Source organism: Bufo gargarizans, chromosome 1 (assembly GCF_014858855.1).
Source record: "Bufo gargarizans isolate SCDJY-AF-19 chromosome 1, ASM1485885v1, whole genome shotgun sequence".
Lineage (NCBI taxonomy): Eukaryota > Metazoa > Chordata > Amphibia > Anura > Bufonidae > Bufo > Bufo gargarizans.
This window is the reverse complement of record NC_058080.1, coordinates 743,656,454-743,679,514: the sequence shown is the minus strand read 5'-3', so window position 1 is coordinate 743,679,514 and position 23,061 is coordinate 743,656,454. Positions and strand designations below refer to the sequence as shown.

The following is a 23,061-nucleotide window of genomic DNA, read 5'->3' as shown; positions in this document are numbered from 1 at the left end:
ATGGTGTCCTCCTTGGTCGTCTCCCATGTAGTCCACTTTGGCTCAAACAACGACGGATGGTGCGATCTGACACTGATGTTCCTTGAGCATGAAGTTCACCTTGAATCTCTTTAGAAGTCTTTCTAGGCTCTTTTGTTACCATTCGGATTATCCGTCTCTTAGATTTGTCATCAATTTTCCTCCTGCGGCCACGTCCAGGGAGGTTGGCTACAGTCCCATGGATCTTAAACTTATGAATAATATGTGCAACTGTACTCACAGGAACATCTAGTTGCTTGGAGATGGTCTTATAGCCTTTACCTTTAACATGCTTGTCTATAATTTTCTTTCTGATCTCTTGAGACAGCTCTTTCCTTTGCTTCCTCTGGTCCATGTCGAGTGTGGTACACACCATATCACCAAACAACACAGTGATTACCTGGAGCCATATATATAGGCCCAATGGCTGATTACAAGGTTGTAGACACCTGTGATGCTAATTAGTGGACACACCTTGAATTAACATGTCCCTTTGGTCACATTATGTTCTGTGTTTTCTAGGGGTACCATCATTTTTGTCCATGCCTGTTTCATGAGTTTATTTTTTTACATAATTCTGTTGAAGCATGGTTGAAAAACAATGTCTGACTTTCATTGGTTAACATTTATAGAATTTTAATTTATTATTACTTTTGTCAGATTAAAGTTATTTCTGTGACCATTGTGACTTTTTCTTTCATTGACCAAAGGGTACCAACAATTTTGTCCACGTCTGTATATATATATATATATATATATATATATATATATATACACACACACACACACCGTATATATAAAAGTGTCCAAGTCACATTATTATGACCACCAGCTAATATGAAGGCCTGAAGCGTCTGGAGCCATGCTGACTACAGTGAAACCCACAGCTGCTGCAGGGGGCATGGGAGGGCATTCATAGAGCGAATTAAGTGTGGTCCCACAGATGCTGTACGCATTGTCTTGCTGGAAGATACCATCTGCCCCAGGTAAAATAATCTGCATGCATAGGTGTACATGATCTTCAAGGATTCATTCATAACCAAAATGGCTGAGTGGCTCAGAGAATGCTAGGATAACATTCTCCAGACCATAACGCTTCCACCACCAGCTTGTGTTCTTCCAGAAATGGCTACAGGGTAATTGCTCTCTGATATTTCTATGTCAGTGTCCATCTGTGTGATGAAGCAAAAAGAGTGACTTATCGGAGAAGGCAACCCAGACCAATCAGCGGAGGTCCAATTCGGATACTGAAATTGATGTCTTTTCGTTCGATGCAACTTCGTTAGTACCGGTGCTGTAACCATCTCTCTGCTTTGAATGCCCATATCGCTGAACTTTTGTTTTAGACACACATCTGGTAACCCCCCCCCCCCCCCCTAGTTAATTTTGTTGGAGAGTTGCTCCACTGTAGTGTGTCAGTCCACCATCACACACATTCTTAGCCGACGTTCAGCTCACATTAATGATACGTGGTACTCTGCAGTTTCCACATCGCTTCATAATGATACACTTTAACCACAGCAGCAAACAGTTCACAAACTGTGTAGTTTCAGAACTACTGCCACTTGGGGCCCAAAAGCCAATAATCATCCCTTTTAGCAACTATGATAAATTGCCCCTTTTATCCATGACAGTAACAAGGGATTTTTGTGCATACAACCGATAGCACTAAGCCAGCTCACGACATGTTGCTGACATTGAATGTAGGAAGTGGTCATAAGAATATGGCTCAACTGTGTATATCATGTAAGATCGCAATGGTGCATTGTTACACTACATCTAATGATTGTCAATGGTGTCACAATGCGACATGCTGGGACGGTCATTAAAAATTCAACACTTGAATTCTGGTCTTAGGTAATATGCAACTTTGCCATCATAGAACACAATGCCACTACAATGCCTCAAGCCACTACAAACTGAATGTGACTTTTCTGCAATTATTTTTTTTAAACAGCCCAAAAATCTGCAAAACAGCAAGTTGCGCAACTATTCTGAGACTCAGTCATATGACAAATGTTGCCGTGTATCCCTAGTTATTGATATATCTGTAAGATAGCTTTAAAATTCTTATTTGCTCCTGCAGCATTTCCCATATTCCAAAATAGCAGTAACAGTTTATTCTGTTTTGATGAGTTTTAGAATTTGATTGCATTACAAAACATTTTCCACACATAAAACATCAAAATGGCTTCTCTCTTACGTGAAGTCTCTCATGTCTATTACGATCTGATTTCCATCTAAAACATTTGCCACATTCTGAACATGAATACAGCTTCTCTTCTGTATGATTTCTCTCATGTCTAACTAGACTTGATTTATCTGTAAAACATTTCCCACATTCTAAACATGAATATGGCTTCTCTCCTGTATGACTTCTCTCATGTCTAATAAGATGTGATTTCCGTATAAAACACTTCTCACATTCTGAACATGAATATGGTTTCTCCCCTGTGTGTGTTTTCTCATGGAATACAAGATTTGACTGATCTGCAAAACATTTCCCACATTCTGAACATGAATATGGTTTCTCCCCTGTGTGACTTCTCTGATGTGTAACAAAATTTGATTTATATGTAAAACATTTCCCACATTCCGAACATGAATACGGCTTCTCTCCTGTGTGACTTCTCTTATGAATCACAAAATTTGATTTCTGTGCAAAACATTTCCCACATTCTGAACATGAATACGGCTTCTCTCCTGTGTGACTTCTCTGATGTTTAACAAGATGTGATTTTTCTGTAAAACATTTCCCACATTCTGAACATGAATACTGTTTCTCTCCAGTGTGAAGTCTCTCATGTATAACAAGACTTGATTTATCTGAAAAACATTTCCGACATTCTGAACATGAATATGGTTTCTCTCCAGTGTGACTTCTCTCATGTCTCACAAAATGGGATTTATCTGTAAACTATTTCCCACATTCTGAACAAGAATATGGCTTCTCTGAGTGACTTCTCTCATGGGAAACAAGACTTGACTTATCTGTAAAACATTTTCCACATTCCGAACACGAATAAGGCTTCTGTGTGTGTGTCTTCTCTCATGGGTAACAAGAGTTGATTTCTCTGTAAAACATTTACCACATACTGAACATGAAAAACGGCATTTCTCCTGTGTGATGTTTCTCATGTCTAGCAATACTTGATTTATTTTTAAAACATTTCCCACATTCTGAACATGAATATGGCTTCTCTCCTCTGTGGCGTCTCTCGTGTCTACGAAGACTTGATTTATCTGCAAAACATTTTCCACATTCTGAACACAAATACGGCTTCTCTCCTGTATGAATTCTTTTATGTTTAACAAGACTTGATTTGTCTGTAAGAAATTTCCCACATTCTGAACATGAATATGGCTTCTCTCCTGAGTGACTTTTCTCATGTCTAACAAGACCTGATTTCCGTGTAAAACATTTCTCACATTTTGAACATGAATTTAGCTTCTCTCCTATGTGACGTCTCTTATGATCAACAAGACTTGATTTATCTGTAAAACATTTCCCACATTCTGAACATGGCTTCTCTTCTGGGTGAATTTTCTCATGTGTAATAAGATGTGTTTTCTTTGTGAAGCACTTCCCACATTCTGAACAGGAGTATGGCGTCTCTCCTGTGCGAGTTCTTCTGTTTGCAGAAAGTCTTGATCTTTTTGTGAACTCTTTAGCACGTACAAATCTTTTACCTCCTCTTTGTCCTATATTTATGGTAACAATATGTGACTGGTCAGGAGAAAGTTCCTCATGATTATTTGTGCTGTGAAGTCCTGAATCTACATTAAGGTTATCTCCTGAAAAGCGCTGCATGATGTCTTCATCACCTGCTTTATAATTTAGTGATAACATGAAGTTTCCTATAGAATTCTTACAGAGATTTTCTGTGAAGATAAAAATGAAAATTTGTGCTTTACTTTTTTTAAACCACTGAGTAGACAAAGTCAGATCTATAGCTACACCATTCATTTTAAATCTCTCTTTCCTTTAATTAAAAAACGATACCAGTGCGCGATTCTAGCATTACAAAGCTTTGTGTAACACTGTGATAAGTTTAGGATTCTGCTCTACAATCATTTACCACTTTTACTACACAAACCTAACTCCAAAATTTGAGAAACCAACCATATCTGGCAATCAAGCTTGCTTGCTTTCAAGACATTTGGCCCTTCAATGCCAAGGGGGCATCACATTAAAATAACAAGTTAACTTAAGGATCTGTCACCACATTCCTCAACACAACCTGCATTCATGATAAATAGATCTCTCAGACCTGATGAGGCAGGTGGATTCACTAGAAAACTCCATGCCGTTATGCCACCTACAGCTTAAATGAGCAGCACTTTTTAGGGTCTCTCTTCCTCAGCTTCTAATAGCAACAATTAATTAACCAATAATTCAGGACTCACTGGCAATAAAATCTGACAATTATTATTTGTCCAGTCAATAAAACAAGCTGAACACAGGTTATGATGTGCACAGAGGATGCGGGCATTTTGCGGAAGCTCATGCTTCTTCTGACTTGCGTTATGACTTGGGTGCACACAGGTATATATATATACATATACACACCGTCCCCACTGCCATCACTATAGTAACTTTTCACTACAAACATTGAGGCAACAATATAATTATCATAAAAATAACAATGAATAACACGACAATGGCATCTGTTGGGGGAAGCGGGAATATAATTTCTCACCAACTAAGGCTACTTTCACACTTGCGTTCGAGGTTCCATTTGAAGACTCTAACAAGCGGCCCCGAATGGACCTGTACGGCCCCAATGCATTCTGAGTGGATGCGGATCCGCTCAGAATGCATCAGTCTGGCACCGTTTGACCTCCGTTCCGCTCAGCAGCCGAACACCCGAACGCAGCTTGCAGTGTTCGGGTGTCCGCCTGGCCGTGCAGAGCCAAATGGATCCATCCTGACTTACAATGTAAGTCAATGGGGACGGATCCGTTTAGAGTTCACACAATAGGGTGAAATTTCAAACGGATCCATCCCCTATTGACTTTCAATGCAAAGTCTGGACGGATCCGTCTGACTAACTTTCAGAATTTTTTCTGAAATATAATGCAGACGGATCCGTTCTGAACGCAAGTGTGAAAGTAGCCTAAGCCGACATTGAAATTGATGCTGAAAGCAGAAATCTGAGTGGAATACAGCAGGTGTGAACCCAGTGTGGTGCTCCTCCATTACATGTCACTGCACACACGTGTACACACTGCACATGACGGCTCTTACCTTGTGATATAAGAGGCTGGTGCTCCTCCATTACATGTCACTGCACACACGTGTATACACTGCACATGACGGCTCTTACCTTGTGATATAAGAGGCTGGTGCTCCTCCATTATATGTCACTGCACACACGTGTATACACTGCACATGACGGCTCTTACCCTGTGATATAAGAGGCTGTGCTCCTCCATTACATGTCACTGCACACACGTGTATACACTGCACATGACGGCTCTTACCTTGTGATATAAGAGGCTGGTGCTCCTCCATTACATGTCACTGCACACACGTGTATACACTGCACATGACGGCTCTTACCTTGTAATATAAGAGGCTGGTGCTCCTCCATTACATGTCACTGCACACACATGTATACACTGCACATAACTGCTCTTACCTTGTGATATAAGAGGCTGGTGCTCCTCCATTACATGTCACTGCACACACGTGTATACACTGCACATGACGGCTCTTACCTTGTGATATAAGAGGCTGGTGCTCCTCCATTACATGTCACTGCACACACGTGTATACACTGCACATGACGGCTCTTACCTTGTGATATAAGAGGCTGGTGCTCCTCCATTACATGTCACTGCACACACGTGTATACACTGCACATGACGGCTCTTACCTTGTGATATAAGAGGCTGGTGCTCCTCCATTACATGTCACTGGACACACATGTATACACTGCACATGACGGCTCTTACCTTGTGATATAAGAGGCTGGTGCTCCTCCATTACATGTCACTGCACACACGTGTATACACTGCACATGACGGCTCTTATCTTGTGATATAAGAGGCTGGTGCTCCTCCATTACATGTCACTGCACACACGTGTATACACTGCACATGACGGCTCTTACCCTGTGATATAAGAGGCTGGTGCTCCTCCATTACATGTCACTGCACACACGTGTATACACTGCACATGACGGGTCTTACCTTGTGATATAAGAGGCTGGTGCTCCTCCATTACATATCACTGCACACACGTGTATACACTGCACATGACGGCTCTTACCCTGTGATATAAGAGGCTGGCGCTCCTCCATTACATGTCACTGCACACACATGTATACACTGCACATGACGGCTCTTAACTTGTGATATAAGAGGCTGGTGTTCCTCCATTATATGTCACTGCACACACGTGTATACACTGCACATGGCGGCTCTTACCTTGTGATATAAGAGGCTGGTGCTCCTCCATTACACGTCACTGCACACACGTGTATACACTGCACATGACGGCTCTTACCTTGTGATATAAGAGGCTGCTGCTCCTCCATTACATGTCACTGCACACACTGCATACACTGCACATGACGGCTCTTACCTTGTGATATAAGAGGCTGGTGCTCATCCATTACATGTCACTGCACACACGTGTATACACTGCACATGACGGCTCTTACCTTGTGATATAAGAGGCTGGTGCTCCTCCATTACATGTCACTGCACACACGTGTATACACTGCACATGACGGCTCTTACCTTGTGATATTAGAGGCTGGTGCTCCTCCATTACATGTCACTGCACACACGTGTATACACTGCACATGACGGCTCTTACCTTGTGATATAAGAGGCTGGTGCTCCTCCATTACATGTCACTGCACACACGTGTATACACTGCACATGACGGCTCTTACCTTTGTGATATAAGAGGCTGGTGCTCCTCCATTACATGTCACTGCACACATGTGTACACACTGCACATGACGGCTCTTACCTTGTGATATAAGAGGCTGGTGCTCCTCCATCATGGCCTCCTTGTACAGGTCCTTGTGTCCTTCTATATACTCCCACTCCTCCATGGAGAAATAGACAGTGACGTCCTGACACCTTATAGGAATCTGACAACACAATGACACCGTCATCACCCAGACTCCTCCAGTGCTGTTACTTGTGTACCGGGATATCAGGGCAGTAGATCTGCTTGTGATTACATCTTCCCAGTTCCTTCACCACCTCTTCTCCAATCCACTGCTGAACTCCGCCCCGTCCCCGCCCCTTGCACTGATCACATGATGATGACGTCACCCCAGGTCCTTAATCCTCTCTAATACGTACCACTGCTGAACCCCGCCCCCTGCACTGATCACATGATAGTGACATCACCCCAGGTCCTTCACCACCTTTTATGTTTTCCACTGCTGAGTCCGCCCCCTGATCACATGACTGTGACGTCACCCCAGGTCCTTCACCACCTCTTCTCCTCTCCACTGTTGAGCTCCGCCCCCTGCACTGATCACATGACGGTGACGTCACCCCAGGTCCTTCAGCTCTGGCAGTGCAGCAGACACTGGGCAGGTCCTGGTCGGTAGTCAGGGCTCTTGTTCTCTCTGGTATCAGCCATTCCTCCAGCCTGCAGGTAAGATGAGCTGTGAGGAGACAGTGTGGTGGAGAGCTCAGACATGTCACCTCTGGAGATTCTCCTCCATTACACACAAGGAATCCTTCTCCGCTCCTCAGCTTAGTATAATGGGGGAGGAGTAGTGGGGATAGTGGGGGTTGTCATCATTCGCTGGCCCCTGACTGTCCTGGTGAGGGGCCCCTGCCTCCAGGAGGAGAATGAATGGAGCGGGGCCCGACCTGAGCTCAGCTCTCTCCAGTCTCTTCTCTTGGAGTTCTGGACACAGCTGAGCACAGCCCAGAGGTGGGACCTGCATCTACCAGACATTTATCTCCTGTGGAGCCACCAGAGATCTCCATGTTGGGGCCCCTGGGATCCATATGGTGGGGGCTCTGAGAAGCAGGGCCCTCCAGGCTCAGGAAGTGCGGTTCTGGAGGTGACATCTGGTCTTGTCCCCTGGATGATTTCCTCTCCTCTTCTCATAAAGGCGCCTGCAGTACTAGAAGCCTCCAGCTCCTCCAGTTCTCTCCTCTTCTCCTGAATGACCACCAACGATGGACAGGAAGGAGATCAGCAGAAGAATATTAGACCTCACCTTGGAGATCATCTCCCTGCTGAGCGGAGAGGTAAACTTTTCTAGATTTCTCTCCTCTGTATTGTATTCTGTAACAAGTCAGACATCGGGAAGGAGAATCCATCATAGGAAGTGATAGGAAGAGTCCAGGGTCCTGGAGAATGGCCTCCAGACCTTCCAAGTGATGGAGAACCTTAAAATCAGCCCCCAATATGGTGAGTGATGTGTCATGTGACCAGTGACCAATAGTCATGTTGTAGAAGCCATGAGAAGGTAAGTAGGCACGTTGTACCAGGAGGAGAGGGCTGGAGGAGAGCACATGGCCCCTGAAGGGTTTATTCCTTAAGTGTCTCTCTCCATCCACAGGAGTACACAATAGTGAAGAAGACATCGGGGGACTGTGTGACTCCCATCATCTATCTCCAGGAGTCAGGAGGGCGGAGCAGGACCCCTCCCCCCATCACAGAGCCTCCCCCTCACCCCCTGATACATGAGCAAAAGATCCTAGAACTCACCCACAAGATGATGGAGCTGCTGACTGGAGAGGTGACACTGCTGGGAATGCTGGGAAATTCTCCAGTAACGGCACTGGAGGGGTCTGACTTTTCTAAAATTAGATTAGTTGTACACGAGTCCCTATAAGATTGGAACAGTTTCATTGGAGTCCAGGAGAAATGGGACTACTTAAAAGAGGCACTATTGAAGGCAACAGAAAATTGCATTAGGCTTGTCAGTAAAAGCAAAAAAAAAGGAAGAGACCACTGTGGTACTCAGCAGAAGTGGCCAAAATCATTAAAAACAAAAAGATAGCATTTAATAATTATATATATATATATATATATATATATATAAACGAGGATGACAGGCAAATTTATAAGATTAGGCAGAGAGAGGCCAAACAAGTTATAAGAGCTTCTAAAGCACAGGCAGAAGAGAAATTAGCTCAGTCAGGGAAAAAAGGCGATAAGGCATTCTTCAGATACATAAATGAAAAATGGAAACTAAAACAAGGAATTACCAAATTAAAAACAAAAGAAGGAAGGTATATGGAAGAAGATACAGAACTAGCTGACTGCCTCAATGAATACTTCTGTTCAGTTTTTACAAAGGAAAATGAAGGAGAAGGACCTCAGTTAGGAAAGAAGACTAATGAATCTTTTGACTGCATGTGTCTTTACAGAGGAAGAGGTTCTAAGTCAGCTGTCTAAAATCAATACAAATAAGTCACAGGGGCCTGATGGGATACACCCAAAGCTATTAAAAGAGCTCAGAGGTGAACTAGCAAAACCATTAACAGATTTATTTAACCAATCACTGGCAACAGGAATCGTCCCAGAAGATTGGAAATTAGCAAATGTTGTGCCCATTCACAAGAAAGGTAGTAGGGAGGAATCGGGCAACTATAGGCCAGTAAGCCTGACATCAATAGTGGGGAAATTAATGGAAACCTGGCAACTAAAATTTAATGTGGATAAGTGCAAGATAATGCACCTGGGATGTAAAAACCCAAGAGCAGAATATACAATCAGTGATACAGTCCTAACCTCAGTATCTGAGGAAAGGGATTTAGGGGTCATTATTTCAGAAGACTTAAAGGTAGGCAGACAATGTCATAGAGCAGCAGGAAATGCTAGCAGAATGCTGGGTGTATAGGGAGAGGCATTACCAGTAGACAGAGGGGGGCGCTCATGCCGCTCTACAGAGCACTAGTGAGACCTCATCTGGAGTATTGTGCGCAGTACTGGAGACCATATCTCCAGAAGGATACTGATACTTTGGAGAGAGTTCAGAGAAGAGCTACTAAACTGGTACATGGATTGCAGGATAAAACTTACCAGGAAAGATGAAAGGACCTTAACATGTAGAGCTTGGAAGAAAGACGAGACAGAGGGGAGATGAGAGAAACTGCTAAATACATAAAGGGAAGCAACAAGGTAAAAGAGGAGAGAAGATTTACAAGAAGAAAAACTGCTACAAGAGGACATAGTTATAAATTAGAGGGGCAAAGGTTTAAAAGTAATATCAGGAAGTATTACTTTACTGAGAGAGTAGTGGATGCATGGAATAGCCTTCCTGCAGAAGTGGTAGCTGGAAATACAGTGGAGGAGTTTAAGCATGGATGGGATAGGCATAAGGCCATCCTCCATATAAGATAGGGCCGGGGCTATCCATAGTATTCAGTATATTGGGCAGACTAGATGGGCCAAACTGGTTCTTATCTGCCGACACATTCTATGTTTCTATGACGGTGTCATTGTGTTGTCAGGTTCCTATAAGGTGTCAGGACGTCACTGTCTATTTCTCCATGGAGGAGTGGGAGTATATAGAAGGACACAAGGATCTGTACAAGGAGGCCATGATGGAGAAGCACCAGCCTCTTATATCACAGGGTAAGAGCCGTCATGTGCAGTGTATACACGTGTGTGCAGTGACATGTAATGGAGGAGCACCAGCCTCTTATATCACAAGGTAAGAGCCGTCATGTGCAGTGTATACACGTGTGTGCAGTGACATGTAATGGAGGAGCACCAGCCTCTTATATCACAAGGTAAGAGCCGTCATGTGCAGTGTATACACGTGTGTGCAGTGACATGTAATGGAGGAGCACCAGCCTCTTATATCACAAGGTAAGAGCCGTCATGTGCAGTGTATACACGTGTGTGCAGTGACATGTAATGGAGGAGCACCAGCCTCTTATATCACAAGGTAAGAGCCGTCATGTGCAGTGTATACACGTGTGTGCAGTGACATGTAATGGAGGAGCACCAGCCTCTTATATCACAAGGTAAGAGCCGTCATGTGCAGTGTATACACGTGTGTGCAGTGACATGTAATGGAGGAGCACCAGCCTCTTATATCACAAGGTAAGAGCCGTCATGTGCAGTGTATACACGTGTGTGCAGTGACATGTAATGGAGGAGCACCAGCCTCTTATATCACAAGGTAAGAGCCGTCATGTGCAGTGTATACACGTGTGTGCAGTGACATGTAATGGAGGAGCACCAGCCTCTTATATCACAAGGTAAGAGCCGTCATGTGCAGTGTATACACGTGTGTGCAGTGACATGTAATGGAGGAGCACCAGCCTCTTATATCACAAGGTAAGAGCCGTCATGTGCAGTGTATACACGTGTGTGCAGTGACATGTAATGGAGGAGCACCAGCCTCTTATATCACAAGGTAAGAGCCGTCATGTGCAGTGTATACACGTGTGTGCAGTGACATGTAATGGAGGAGCACCAGCCTCTTATATCACAAGGTAAGAGCCGTCATGTGCAGTGTATACACGTGTGTGCAGTGACATGTAATGGAGGAGCACCAGCCTCTTATATCACAAGGTAAGAGCCGTCATGTGCAGTGTATACACGTGTGTGCAGTGACATGTAATGGAGGAGCACCAGCCTCTTATATCACAAGGTAAGAGCCGTCATGTGCAGTGTATACACGTGTGTGCAGTGACATGTAATGGAGGAGCACCAGCCTCTTATATCACAAGGTAAGAGCCGTCATGTGCAGTGTATACACGTGTGTGCAGTGACATGTAATGGAGGAGCACCAGCCTCTTATATCACAAGGTAAGAGCCGTCATGTGCAGTGTATACACGTGTGTGCAGTGACATGTAATGGAGGAGCACCAGCCTCTTATATCACAAGGTAAGAGCCGTCATGTGCAGTGTATACACGTGTGTGCAGTGACATGTAATGGAGGAGCACCAGCCTCTTATATCACAAGGTAAGAGCCGTCATGTGCAGTGTATACACGTGTGTGCAGTGACATGTAATGGAGGAGCACCAGCCTCTTATATCACAAGGTAAGAGCCGTCATGTGCAGTGTATACACGTGTGTGCAGTGACATGTAATGGAGGAGCACCAGCCTCTTATATCACAGGGTAAGAGCCGTCATGTGCAGTGTATACACGTGTGTGCAGTGACATGTAATGGAGGAGCACCAGCCTCTTATATCACAAGGTAAGAGCCGTCATGTGCAGTGTATACACGTGTGTGCAGTGACATGTAATGGAGGAGCACCAGCCTCTTATATCACAGGTAAGAGCCGTCATGTGCAGTGTATACACGTGTGTGCAGTGACATGTAATGGAGGAGCACCAGCCTCTTATATCACAAGGTAAGAGCCGTCATGTGCAGTGTATACACGTGTGTGCAGTGACATGTAATGGAGGAGCACCAGCCTCTTATATCACAAGGTAAGAGCCGTCATGTGCAGTGTATACACGTGTGTGCAGTGACATGTAATGGAGGAGCACCAGCCTCTTATATCACAAGGTAAGAGCCGTCATGTGCAGTGTATACACGTGTGTGCAGTGACATGTAATGGAGGAGCACCAGCCTCTTATATCACAGGGTAAGAGCCGTCATGTGCAGTGTATACACGTGTGTGCAGTGACATGTAATGGAGGAGCACCAGCCTCTTATATCACAAGGGTAAGAGCCGTCATGTGCAGTGTATACACGTGTGTGCAGTGACATGTAATGGAGGAGCACCAGCCTCTTATATCACAAGGTAAGAGCCGTCATGTGCAGTGTATACACGTGTGTGCAGTGACATGTAATGGAGGAGCACCAGCCTCTTATATCACAGGGTAAGAGCCGTCATGTGCAGTGTATACACGTGTGTGCAGTGACATGTAATGGAGGAGCACCAGCCTCTTATATCACAGGGTAAGAGCCGTCATGTGCAGTGTATACACGTGTGTGCAGTGACATGTAATGGAGGCCATGTGTTCAGTCACTGTGTGCTTGTGTCTCCACAGATGGATCCCGGAGGAGAAATCCACCAGAGAGATGTCCCCGTCCTCTGTATTCCCAGGACTGTCCAGAGGAGAAGGTCCTAGAGAACCCTCAGGTAGATGGAGCTGAGCCCTATACACATCTATATAGGGGGGTCCTGCAGTCATAGAGGGGTCATAGATTGTGGGGGTCTCTTCTGTGGATCTGTTAGATTTCCCCCCTGTCTGCTGTATTGTCCTGAATTGTTACAGATGACAAATCAGGGGGAAGATCTGACTGATATTAAAGTGGAGGATGAAGAAGAGCGGATGATGGGCGATCCCCCGTGTAAGAGTGAGGTGGAGGAGGACATTCCAGGAGATGTCACCACAGGTAAGGAGTAAGAAGCCTCTGACTTCTCTTTCTAGATTCATGGAAGGTTTATTCCCATCTCAGCCGTATTCACATCTATGGAGCGGATTCTGAGTCTCGGGGTGAATTCACCCTAAATTCCAGGCGGAGGGATTAATAGTGACGGCTCCTCGTCCTCACAGAGGCCCCAGGACATGTAGTAATGTCTGTGAGACCTCAGGTACAGTGGACCCCGCAGTGAATGGAGGCCGGGCGTGCGTGGTTCTCTGTTCACCTGAACGTCCCTCCACCTCCCCATTCACTGCAGCCGCAGGACGGGGAATTAACCCTTTAATAGTCAAACACAGAACATACAGGATATTCCACACAGTGACCTGTACAGTAAGTGTCAGTGTAACAGAGGCTGGCCGCGGGGTCAGAGGTCCTATGCATATAGCAGAAGATATATTCACCTCCACCCATCCCCCGATGCTGCTGCTCGTTACTTCAGAACAGAATTCAGGGTCAGAAACAAAATAAAGCCACCTTAGTTCTTAACCTGATGAGATCCTTGTTAGCAGTCATCCCATTATCATCACAGGCAGGATTACAAGGCACCTGTATATAGGTACCATAGGATCCAGTATTCACAGGTTACATTGTGTCTCATTGTGTGACCTGTACTCTGCGTCCGGTCCGCGCGGCTGCTGTATCTCGTGTCTCTAAATGCTGGGCAGAGTAAATTGCCGCCCCCGTAATCGTGCACAGGAAATAGAACGACATAATCTGCAGTCAGAAAATAAAAACCGATTAGCGACACTTTCTCTTACGGCAAAAATGTGTAAAGCGTCCCTTGTGATTGTGTGGACACGGCTTTCGTATCTGCTGCTATGATGGAGAGCGTGAACGGTGCAGGAGCGCCCACTGTCCGGGACCTACCTGTGTGTGGCGGATAATGGGACAGGAGAAGGAAAACATACACTTCCAGGATGTCCTTCATGACCCCACCACTGGGGGACGCTCCCTCTTGTGTGCTCCTCATACCACCACCCTCCACTCTTCTGCCGGCCCTTCCAGAGGAGTTCTCTTTCCTTAAATGGCTAAAAAAAATAATTGACTTTTTAATTTCCTAAAATCTTTCTTGTGTGTTTTTTCTGTGATCGAGGAGTTGTCTTCTCCCTTCCTTCTCTACGTGGCCGTCCCTGGACCTCCTGGGGTGGAGGTCCCCACTCTTGACCCTTACCTAACGAGCAGCACATCCCACCATCCCAATGCCAGCAAACACAATTACAGCAGGTCCTCTCTGTGCGGGTCCCTCACTAATTTGGTTTCTTCTCTGGAAATCCTCCTGTCAGCGCCGAATGTGGAGGCAATTTATTATTATTATTTTCTTACCTTTTTGATAAAGGCTTATTTTCAGCGACAAAAATAACACCTCTTAAATTAACATATAAAGAAGTCTAGAACCGCACACACATATACAGTGGCAGTGTACAGAACCGCACACACATATACAGCGGCAGTGTACAGAACCGCACACACATATACAGCGGCAGTGTACAGAACCGCACACACATATACAGCGGCAGTGTACTGAACCGCACACACATATACAGCGGCAGTGTACAGAACCGCACACACATATACAGCGGCAGTGTACTGAACCGCACACACATATACAGCGGCAGTGTACAGAACCGCACACACATATACAGCGGCAGTGTACAGAACCGCACACACATATACAGCGGCAGTGTACAGTACCACACACACATATACAGTGGCAGTGTACAGAACCACACACACATATACAGCGGCAGTGTACAGAACCACACACACATATACAGTGGCAGTGTACAGAACCACACACACATATACAGCGGCAGTGTACAGAACCGCACACACATATACAGTGGCAGTGTACAGAACCGCACACACATATACAGCGGCAGTGTACAGAACCGCACACACATATACAGCGGCAGTGTACAGAACCGCACACACATATACAGCGGCAGTGTACAGAACCACACACACATATACAGCGGCAGTGTACAGAACCACGCACACATATACAGCGGCAGTGTACAGAACCGCGCACACATATACAGCGGCAGTGTACAGAACCGCACACCCATATACAGCGGCAGTGTACAGTACCGCACACACATATACAGCGGCAGTGTACAGAACCGCACACACATATACAGCGGCAGTGTACAGAACCGCACACACATATACAGCGGCAGTGTACAGAACCGCACACACATATACAGCGGCAGTGTACAGTACCACACACACATATACAGTGGCAGTGTACAGAACCACACACACATATACAGCGGCAGTGTACAGAACCGCACACACATATACAGCGGCAGTGTACAGAACCGCACACACATATACAGCGGCAGTGTACAGAACCGCACACACATATACAGCGGCAGTGTACAGAACCGCACACACATATACAGCGGCAGTGTACAGAACCGCACACACATATACAGTGGCAGTGTACAGAACCGCACACACATATACAGCGGCAGTGTACAGAACGCACACACATATACAGCGGCAGTGTACAGAACCGCACACACATATACAGTGGCAGTGTACAGAACCGCACACACATATACAGCGGCAGTGTACAGTACCGCACACACATATACAGCGGCAGTGTACAGAACCGCACACACATATACAGTGGCAGTGTACAGTACCGCACACACATATACAGCGGCAGTGTACAGTACCACACACACATATACAGCGGCAGTGTACAGAACCGCACACACATATACAGCGGCAGTGTACAGTACCGCACACACATATACAGCGGCAGTGTACAGAACCGCACACACATATACAGCGGCAGTGTACAGAACCGCACACACATATACAGCGGCAGTGTACAGAACCGCACACACATATACAGTGGCAGTGTACAGAACCGCACACACATATACAGTGGCAGTGTACAGAATCGCACACACATATACAGCGGCAGTGTACAGAACCGCACACACATATACAGGGCAGTGTACAGTACCGCACACACATATACAGCGGCAGTGTACAGAACCGCACACACATATACAGCGGCAGTGTACAGAACCGCACACACATATACAGCGGCAGTGTACAGTATACCGCACACACATATACAGCGGCAGTGTACAGTAACCGCACACACATATACAGCGGCAGTGTACAGAACTCGCACACACATATACAGCGGCAGTGTACAGAACCGCACACACATATACAGCGGCAGTGTACAGAACCGCACACACATATACAGGGCAGTGTACAGAACCGCACACACATATACAGCGGCAGTGTACAGAACCGCACACACATATACAGCGGCAGTGTACAGAACCGCACACACATATACAGTGGCAGTGTACAGAACCGCACACACATATACAGGGGCAGTGTACAGAACCGCACACACATATACAGTGGCAGTGTACAGAACCGCACACACATATACAGTGGCAGTGTACAGAACCGCACACACATATACAGTGGCAGTGTACAGAACCGCACACACATATACAGTGGCAGTGTACAGAACCGCACACACATATACAGTGGCAGTGTACAGAACCGCACACATATACAGTGGCAGTGTACAGAATCGCACACACATATACAGTGGCAGTGTACAGAACCGCACACACATATACAGCGGCAGTGTACAGAACCGCACACACATATACAGTGGCAGTGTACAGAACCGCACACACATATACAGTGGCAGTGTACAGAACCGCACACACATATACAGTGGCAGTGTACAGAACCGCGCACACATATACAGGGGCAGTGTACAGAACCGCACACACATATACAGCGGCAGTGTACAGAACCGCACACACTATACAGTGGCAGTGTATAGAACCGCACACACATATACAGTGGCAGTGTACAGAACCGCACACACATATACAGTGGCAGTGTACAGAATCGCACACACATATACAGTGGCAGTGTACAGAACCGCACACACATATACAGTGGCAGTGTACAGAACCGCACACACATATACAGTGGCAGTGTACAGAACCGCACACACATATACAGTGGCAGTGTACAGAACCGCACACACATATACAGCGGCAGTGTACAGAACCGCACACACATATACAGCGGCAGTGTACAGAACCGCACACACATATACAGCTGGCAGTGTACAGAGTAGAGTTGTTGCGATACCATAAAAAAGTATTGCGATACTCGATATTACGCGAAAAAATAAACAAAAAAAGCCACGTGCATTCCGCATTTAAAAAAAATTGCGAATCACGCAGTTTTATTTTTTCTGTTCACCACATAGATTTTTGAAATATTTTAATAGTTTGGAGTTTTTGGATGTGGCGATATGTTTATTTATTGTTTATATATTTTATTTGTAAATTGGGAAAAGGGGTGATTTATACTTAATATTTGGGTATTTTTTTTTACCTTTTTATTTTTTACACTTTTTATTTAATAACTATTTCCCCCCTTAGGGCCCAGAACCTGGAATCTTTTAATCCCTTGTCCTATTCACCCTACTAGAGCTCTATCGGGTTGAATATGTCTTCACACTGTCCCTGCTGCTCTGTGCACACAGCAGCAGGGAGCTGACTATGGCAGCCAGGACTTCAGGAGCGTCCTGGCTGCCATGGTAACTGATCGGAGCCCCAGGATTACACTGCGTTTCGAGTGGACATCCCACTCTTAATTATGGCATAAAACATTCCGCCAATATACCCCACTTTTATATGGCAAGCATGAAACGGTCGTTGCCTTTATTATATCTGTTTTCTACGACCGCACTTCAGTAAATAAGTGTTGTATTGGATGTGAGGGCTGTGGTTTCTTTTCGCCTCTTGGGTACTTTCACATATAGCGCTTTTAGGAAAACTCTGCACTGTATTGCTGTTTTGCTATTAATTATTAAATGCACTTTTTTAGGTCCTTTTACACTTTCTTTCAACGCTGCTACAAGTTTTCCCATAAAAAATTTCAAAATGTTTGAACAAAAACAAGCTCCCAAAAAAGAGCGCTTGTAAGTAAAATAAAACATACTGTATTTTTCACTTTATAAGACACACTTTTTTCCCTCCAAAGTTGGGGGAAAATGGCAGTGCGTCTTATAAAACGATGGTTGACTTTTTTTACAGGGCTGACACTGATATATTGCCGGCCGCTATGCTGCACACCGTGGCCGGCGATACATCAGTCACAGTGCAGGGAGGGAGGAGGGACTAGAGGCAACTCACACTGTATTACACCGGGCCCCGCACACAGAAGTCTCTTTGTATGTAAAGTCTTTCTTTAAAGGGAACCTGTCATGTGGATATTTGATTATAATCTAACTAATTATATACAATCATTAACTACTAAAAAGTACCTTACATGTATTCACTTACTGGTGTGACAGATGGTTATCTCATAATATACACACAAAGATGCTGCATGCTAATGAGCTGATTTGAGTCCAGCGTGATGTCATTGAGTCCAGTGTTTATTTAATTAACAGCTATAGCCACTCCCCTGCCCACCTGCTGCTGATTCATATGGAAAATAACTGTTAATCAGAAACAGGTAGACGGGGAGAGTCAGAAGCTCATGAATATTCATGACTCATCATTATCAGCTGGAGCTTTTCAATACAAGATGTTGGCAGATTGGCTGGGTTAATTAAAGAAAGTGACCCAGCATTTTGCTAAGAGAATCAGTTACTTATTTATGTTGCCCTTAGTTAGGACACCATAAAACTGGTGACAGGTTCCCTTTAATCCTGAATCTATTTCTCTCCTATTGATAAACTAGCCTAATCGCCTGCATCAGTACTCACTATGAATGCAGCGTGCGGTCCGGCCGGCGCATGACTTCATCCTGGTCCTGCTTCATTAATGAACTGGGAGGAGCGTAACTGACTGAGACCGCTGCATTCTTAGTAAATACTGTTGCAGGCGATTAGGCTAGTTTATCAAAAGGAGAGCAATTGATTCAGGATTAAAGAAAGACCATAACAGTGTCATCCACAGATCCCCCATAACAGTGTCATCCACCAATCCCCCATAACAGTGTCATCCCCAGACCACCATTAGTTCAAAATCCACCAAAAGCACACCTTTTTGTTCAAAATATGTTGTTTCTTATTTCCCTCCTCAAAAACCTAGGTGCATCTTATAATCAGGTGCGTCTTATAAAGTGAAAAATACAGTATTTATTTCATGGCATTTTTCTTACAAGCCTAAAATAACTACCATAAAATTCTGCTGGCAAAGGAAGCCTTAGGGTGGTTTTATATGCACCTTCGAAAATAATAAAGAAGCTTGTTGTTGATGCAGTTTTCTAAGCCAAATCCAGAAGTGAATTCTGCAGAATGGAGACATCCTTCGTTAATACTTCCCATTCCTTTGGAATGCACTTCTGGTTTTGGATAAAAAAGTGCCACAAGAAAACTTGCTGGATTGAGTTCTGACCTCAAACTGTATAAGAAACTTCATGTGTGTTTGCAACCTACAAAGAATATTCTCCTTTTTTTTCTACTTTATGGTTTGAAAAAAAACACACTAAATGCATGTTTAATCCTAACAGATAATCCCTCTGACGGAAACTTCATGTTATCACTAAGTTATGAAGCAGAAGATGAAGATATCATGCAGCGCTCTTCAGGAGAAAACTTAATTAACATTAATGTACATCCAGGACTTTACAGTACAGATCTGTCATATAATCCGGAACCTTCTCCTCACCAATCACAGATTGTTACCCCAAATACAGTTCATAAAGGGGGTGAAAGATTTCACTATCATATTGGGGAAAAGTCATACACCTGTTCAGAATGTGGGAAGTGCTTTATAGCTAATTCAAGTTATGTTAGACACAAGAGGATTCACACAGGAGACACACCATATTCATGTTCAGTATGTGGAAAATGTTTCACAAATAAATCGGATTTTTTTGCGCATGAGAGAATTCACAAAGGAGAGAAACCATTTCCATGTTTAGAATGTGGGAAATGTTTCACAATTAAATCACATCTTGTTAGACATGAGAGAATTCACAAAGGAGAGAAACCGTATTCATGTTCAGAATGTGGGAAATGTTTTACAGATAAATCAAGTCTTGGAAGACATGAGAGATGTCACACAGGAGAAAAGCCATTTTCATGTTCAAAATGTGGGAAATTTTTTACAAATAAATCATATCTAGTTAGGCATGAGAGAAGTCACACAGGTGAGAAGCCGTATTCATGTTCAGAATGTGGGAAGTGTTTTCTAGATAAATCATATCTGGTTCTACATGAAAGGAGAAATCACAGAAGAGACAAGCCATATTCATGTTCAGACTGTGGAAAGTGCTTCATTATTAAAGCTAAACTTAGGGATCATCAGAGAATTCACTCAGGAGAGAAACCATATTCATGTCTAGAATGTGGGAAATGCTTTGCAAATAAATCAAATCTTCTTAGACATGAGAAAAGTCACACAGGAGAGAAACCATATTCATGTTCAGAATGTGGGAAATGTTTTATTACTAAACCCAAACTTAGAGACCATCAGAAAATTCACACAGGAGAGAAACCGTATTCATGTTCAGAATGTGGGAAAGGTTTTATTACTAAACCCAAACTTAGAAACCATCAGAGAAGTCACACAGGAGATAAACCTTATTCTTGTCCAGAATGTGGGAAATGTTTTATTTTCAAAGCCAATTTTGAAGACCACCAGAGAATTCACACAGGAGAAAAACCATATTCATGTTCAGAGTGTGGGAAAGGTTTTATTATTAAAGCCAGTCTTAAAGATCATCAGAGGATTCACACAGGAGAAAAACCATATTCCTGTTCAGAATGTGGAAAGGGTTTTATTAGTAAAGCCAGTTTTAAATACCATCAGAGAAGTCACACAGGTGATAAACCATATTCATGCCCAGAATGTATGAAGTGTTTCGCAGAGAAATCAAGTCTTGTTAGACATAAGAGAATTCACACAGGAGAGAAGTCACACAGGAGATGAACTGTATGTTCAGAATGTGAGAAATGTTTTATTACTAAAACCATCCTTAGAGACCATCAGAGAAGTCACACAGGGGAGAAGCATTTTTGCTGTTCTGGAAAATGTTTTACAAATAAGTACAATTTGTAAACTCAAAATATATTTGCCTCATATTTATCATTGTATCATAGTTTATGTATAGATATTGCATTTTGTGTGCTGTTATGGTCTGTTTTTCTCTGTAATTAAAGCTATGTACATCTGTGTATCTGTTTTCTCCTATCATGCAGGATGTGTTTATCATTTTTGTGTCTGGGATTTTTGTCTCTGTAGTATATATTGGAGGTCTGGCCACCTCCAGGTCTGAATGCACTCCAATCATAAGAGAAAATTATATAACTAAGACTGTTCCTAAAAAACAAAAAAAAAATGTAATTTACTTGTTTCTTCTGTATTTCCAAATAAAATGTAAAAAAATGTATTTACAGTTTTTGTTTTTTGTTCCTACATATTTGAAAACAAGTTTTACATTTATTGTTTTATTTTTGCTGTCATAAAATATTACAATATCGCGTGGCGTAAAACCTACACCACAGAGCAAGCTTATGCTATTTTGTGCCTTCATTTTGGGTAGCAACAAAGAGTCTCGGAAGTGGCATATTTATGTAGTGATGGCACCTCAGGTACTTCGTCTGAAGCTTCTGTTGAAACTCAACATAGTCCAATGGAGGAAACCACAGTTGCCAAAGGTCATGTACTACCATCAAATATTGCTGCAAATTGTTCCCCGATTTATCGAAACTCCAGGCACAAAAACTAATATTACAGATTTTGCCCCATTCCATTATTTTTTAAGTATCTGTCATGGACAAACTTTTACAATCTATTGTGGACCGGACAAACTTCTATGCAAGGCATTTTTTCATAGAAGCCTGCATCCTCTTATGCAAGGGGCTGGGCTCCCACAAATCTCTATGAATTAAAAAAAATGGTCTACTGGACCACAAGATCTACCCATGCAACCACATTTTTGGGTTTGGTAATGTAAAGGGGTGGATTAGGGACATTAATATGGTTCCTACATTTCAATAACAACTTAGAAAATCCTCTAAGACATAAGAAGGGGCATGATCGTCTTCACAAACTGAGGTCGCTTTTTACAGTTCTAAAAGACATTTTCTAAAAAAAACCTCCTGATGTAAACTTGAGAGTCTGGACGAGTCTCTTGAAAAATTGTAAGGGGCGACTTGTAAGAGAGACAGGTATGGGGTTAAATTACGGGAAAGTAATATCAGGCCAATGTATTTTAAATCATATACCAGGGAAGCAAGGCATGGCACAGCAGTATTCTATGCACTGATATCTGTCAATATCAATGAAAAATACGAGGTGCTTAGGAAATATATTTTGATAAAAAAATATCTGGGCCCATCCACCACAGCAAGGTGACCTCATTTTAGATGGGAACCTAACTCTAAACCTGTCTCTATGCCGTTCACGGTCATCTAAAATTCAAGCAGAGCAGAACCAATAAAAACACTGACTGCTCTGGGTGAGCGGACCACAATCTGTTGCATCACTCTGTGTCAGCGCCCTTCTGTCAGCAGGTAGAGCAGACTCCGCTATACACGCCACGCTAATTCAAACCTCCTGTGAGAAGGATGGGTCAGTGATGGCAATAAGCATGGAGCTGACGACAGTGTAAAAGGAGTGCGTTACTTCTTGGCGCTAACATTGACCTGTAAGGCTGAGTTCATACTTGAGTTTTTGGGTCAGT

General features: G+C 43.7%; 2 protein-coding genes and 1 pseudogene across 3 annotated transcripts; 1 reads left to right on the top strand and 2 right to left on the bottom strand.

Annotated features, from left to right (window-relative positions):
- Nucleotides 1–1,734: 1,734 nt before the first annotated feature.
- LOC122930465 lies at nucleotides 1,735–3,071 on the bottom strand (annotated as a pseudogene).
- Nucleotides 2,799–7,242, bottom strand: LOC122925014 (gastrula zinc finger protein XlCGF71.1-like). 2 transcript variants are annotated; one of them, XM_044276549.1, is made up of 2 exons: nucleotides 7,004–7,058; nucleotides 2,799–3,900 (listed from the first exon to the last, which is right to left on the bottom strand). In XM_044276549.1, the coding sequence occupies exons 1-2, from the start codon at nucleotides 7,035–7,037 to the stop codon at nucleotides 3,104–3,106; spliced, it is 831 nt and encodes a 276-aa protein (XP_044132484.1). In that variant the 5' UTR covers nucleotides 7,038–7,058; the 3' UTR covers nucleotides 2,799–3,103. The 2 variants fall into 2 exon arrangements, with proteins under 2 accessions (XP_044132484.1, XP_044132485.1); XM_044276550.1 differs by lacking the exon at nucleotides 7,004–7,058 and adding an exon at nucleotides 7,186–7,242 and having other exon boundaries at nucleotides 2,800–3,900.
- A 6,024-nt stretch (nucleotides 7,243–13,266) lies between these two features.
- On the top strand, nucleotides 13,267–21,708 carry LOC122925010 (gastrula zinc finger protein XlCGF26.1-like). Its single transcript, XM_044276546.1, has 2 exons — nucleotides 13,267–13,323; nucleotides 19,882–21,708. The coding sequence occupies exon 2, from the start codon at nucleotides 19,905–19,907 to the stop codon at nucleotides 21,303–21,305; it is 1,401 nt and encodes a 466-aa protein (XP_044132481.1). The 5' UTR covers nucleotides 13,267–13,323; nucleotides 19,882–19,904; the 3' UTR covers nucleotides 21,306–21,708.
- Nucleotides 21,709–23,061: the final 1,353 nt, after the last annotated feature.

Coding starts and splice junctions, on each gene's coding strand:
- LOC122925014 (XM_044276549.1), bottom strand. CDS start 7,037: ATGATGGAGGAGCACCAGCCTCTTATATCACAAG. Junction 3,901..7,003: donor CCAGCCTCTTATATCACAAG/GTAAGAGCCGTC, acceptor TTATCTTCACAG/AAAATCTCTGTAAGAATTCT.
- LOC122925010 (XM_044276546.1), top strand. CDS start 19,905: ATGTTATCACTAAGTTATGAAGCAGAAGATGAAGATATCATGCAGCGC.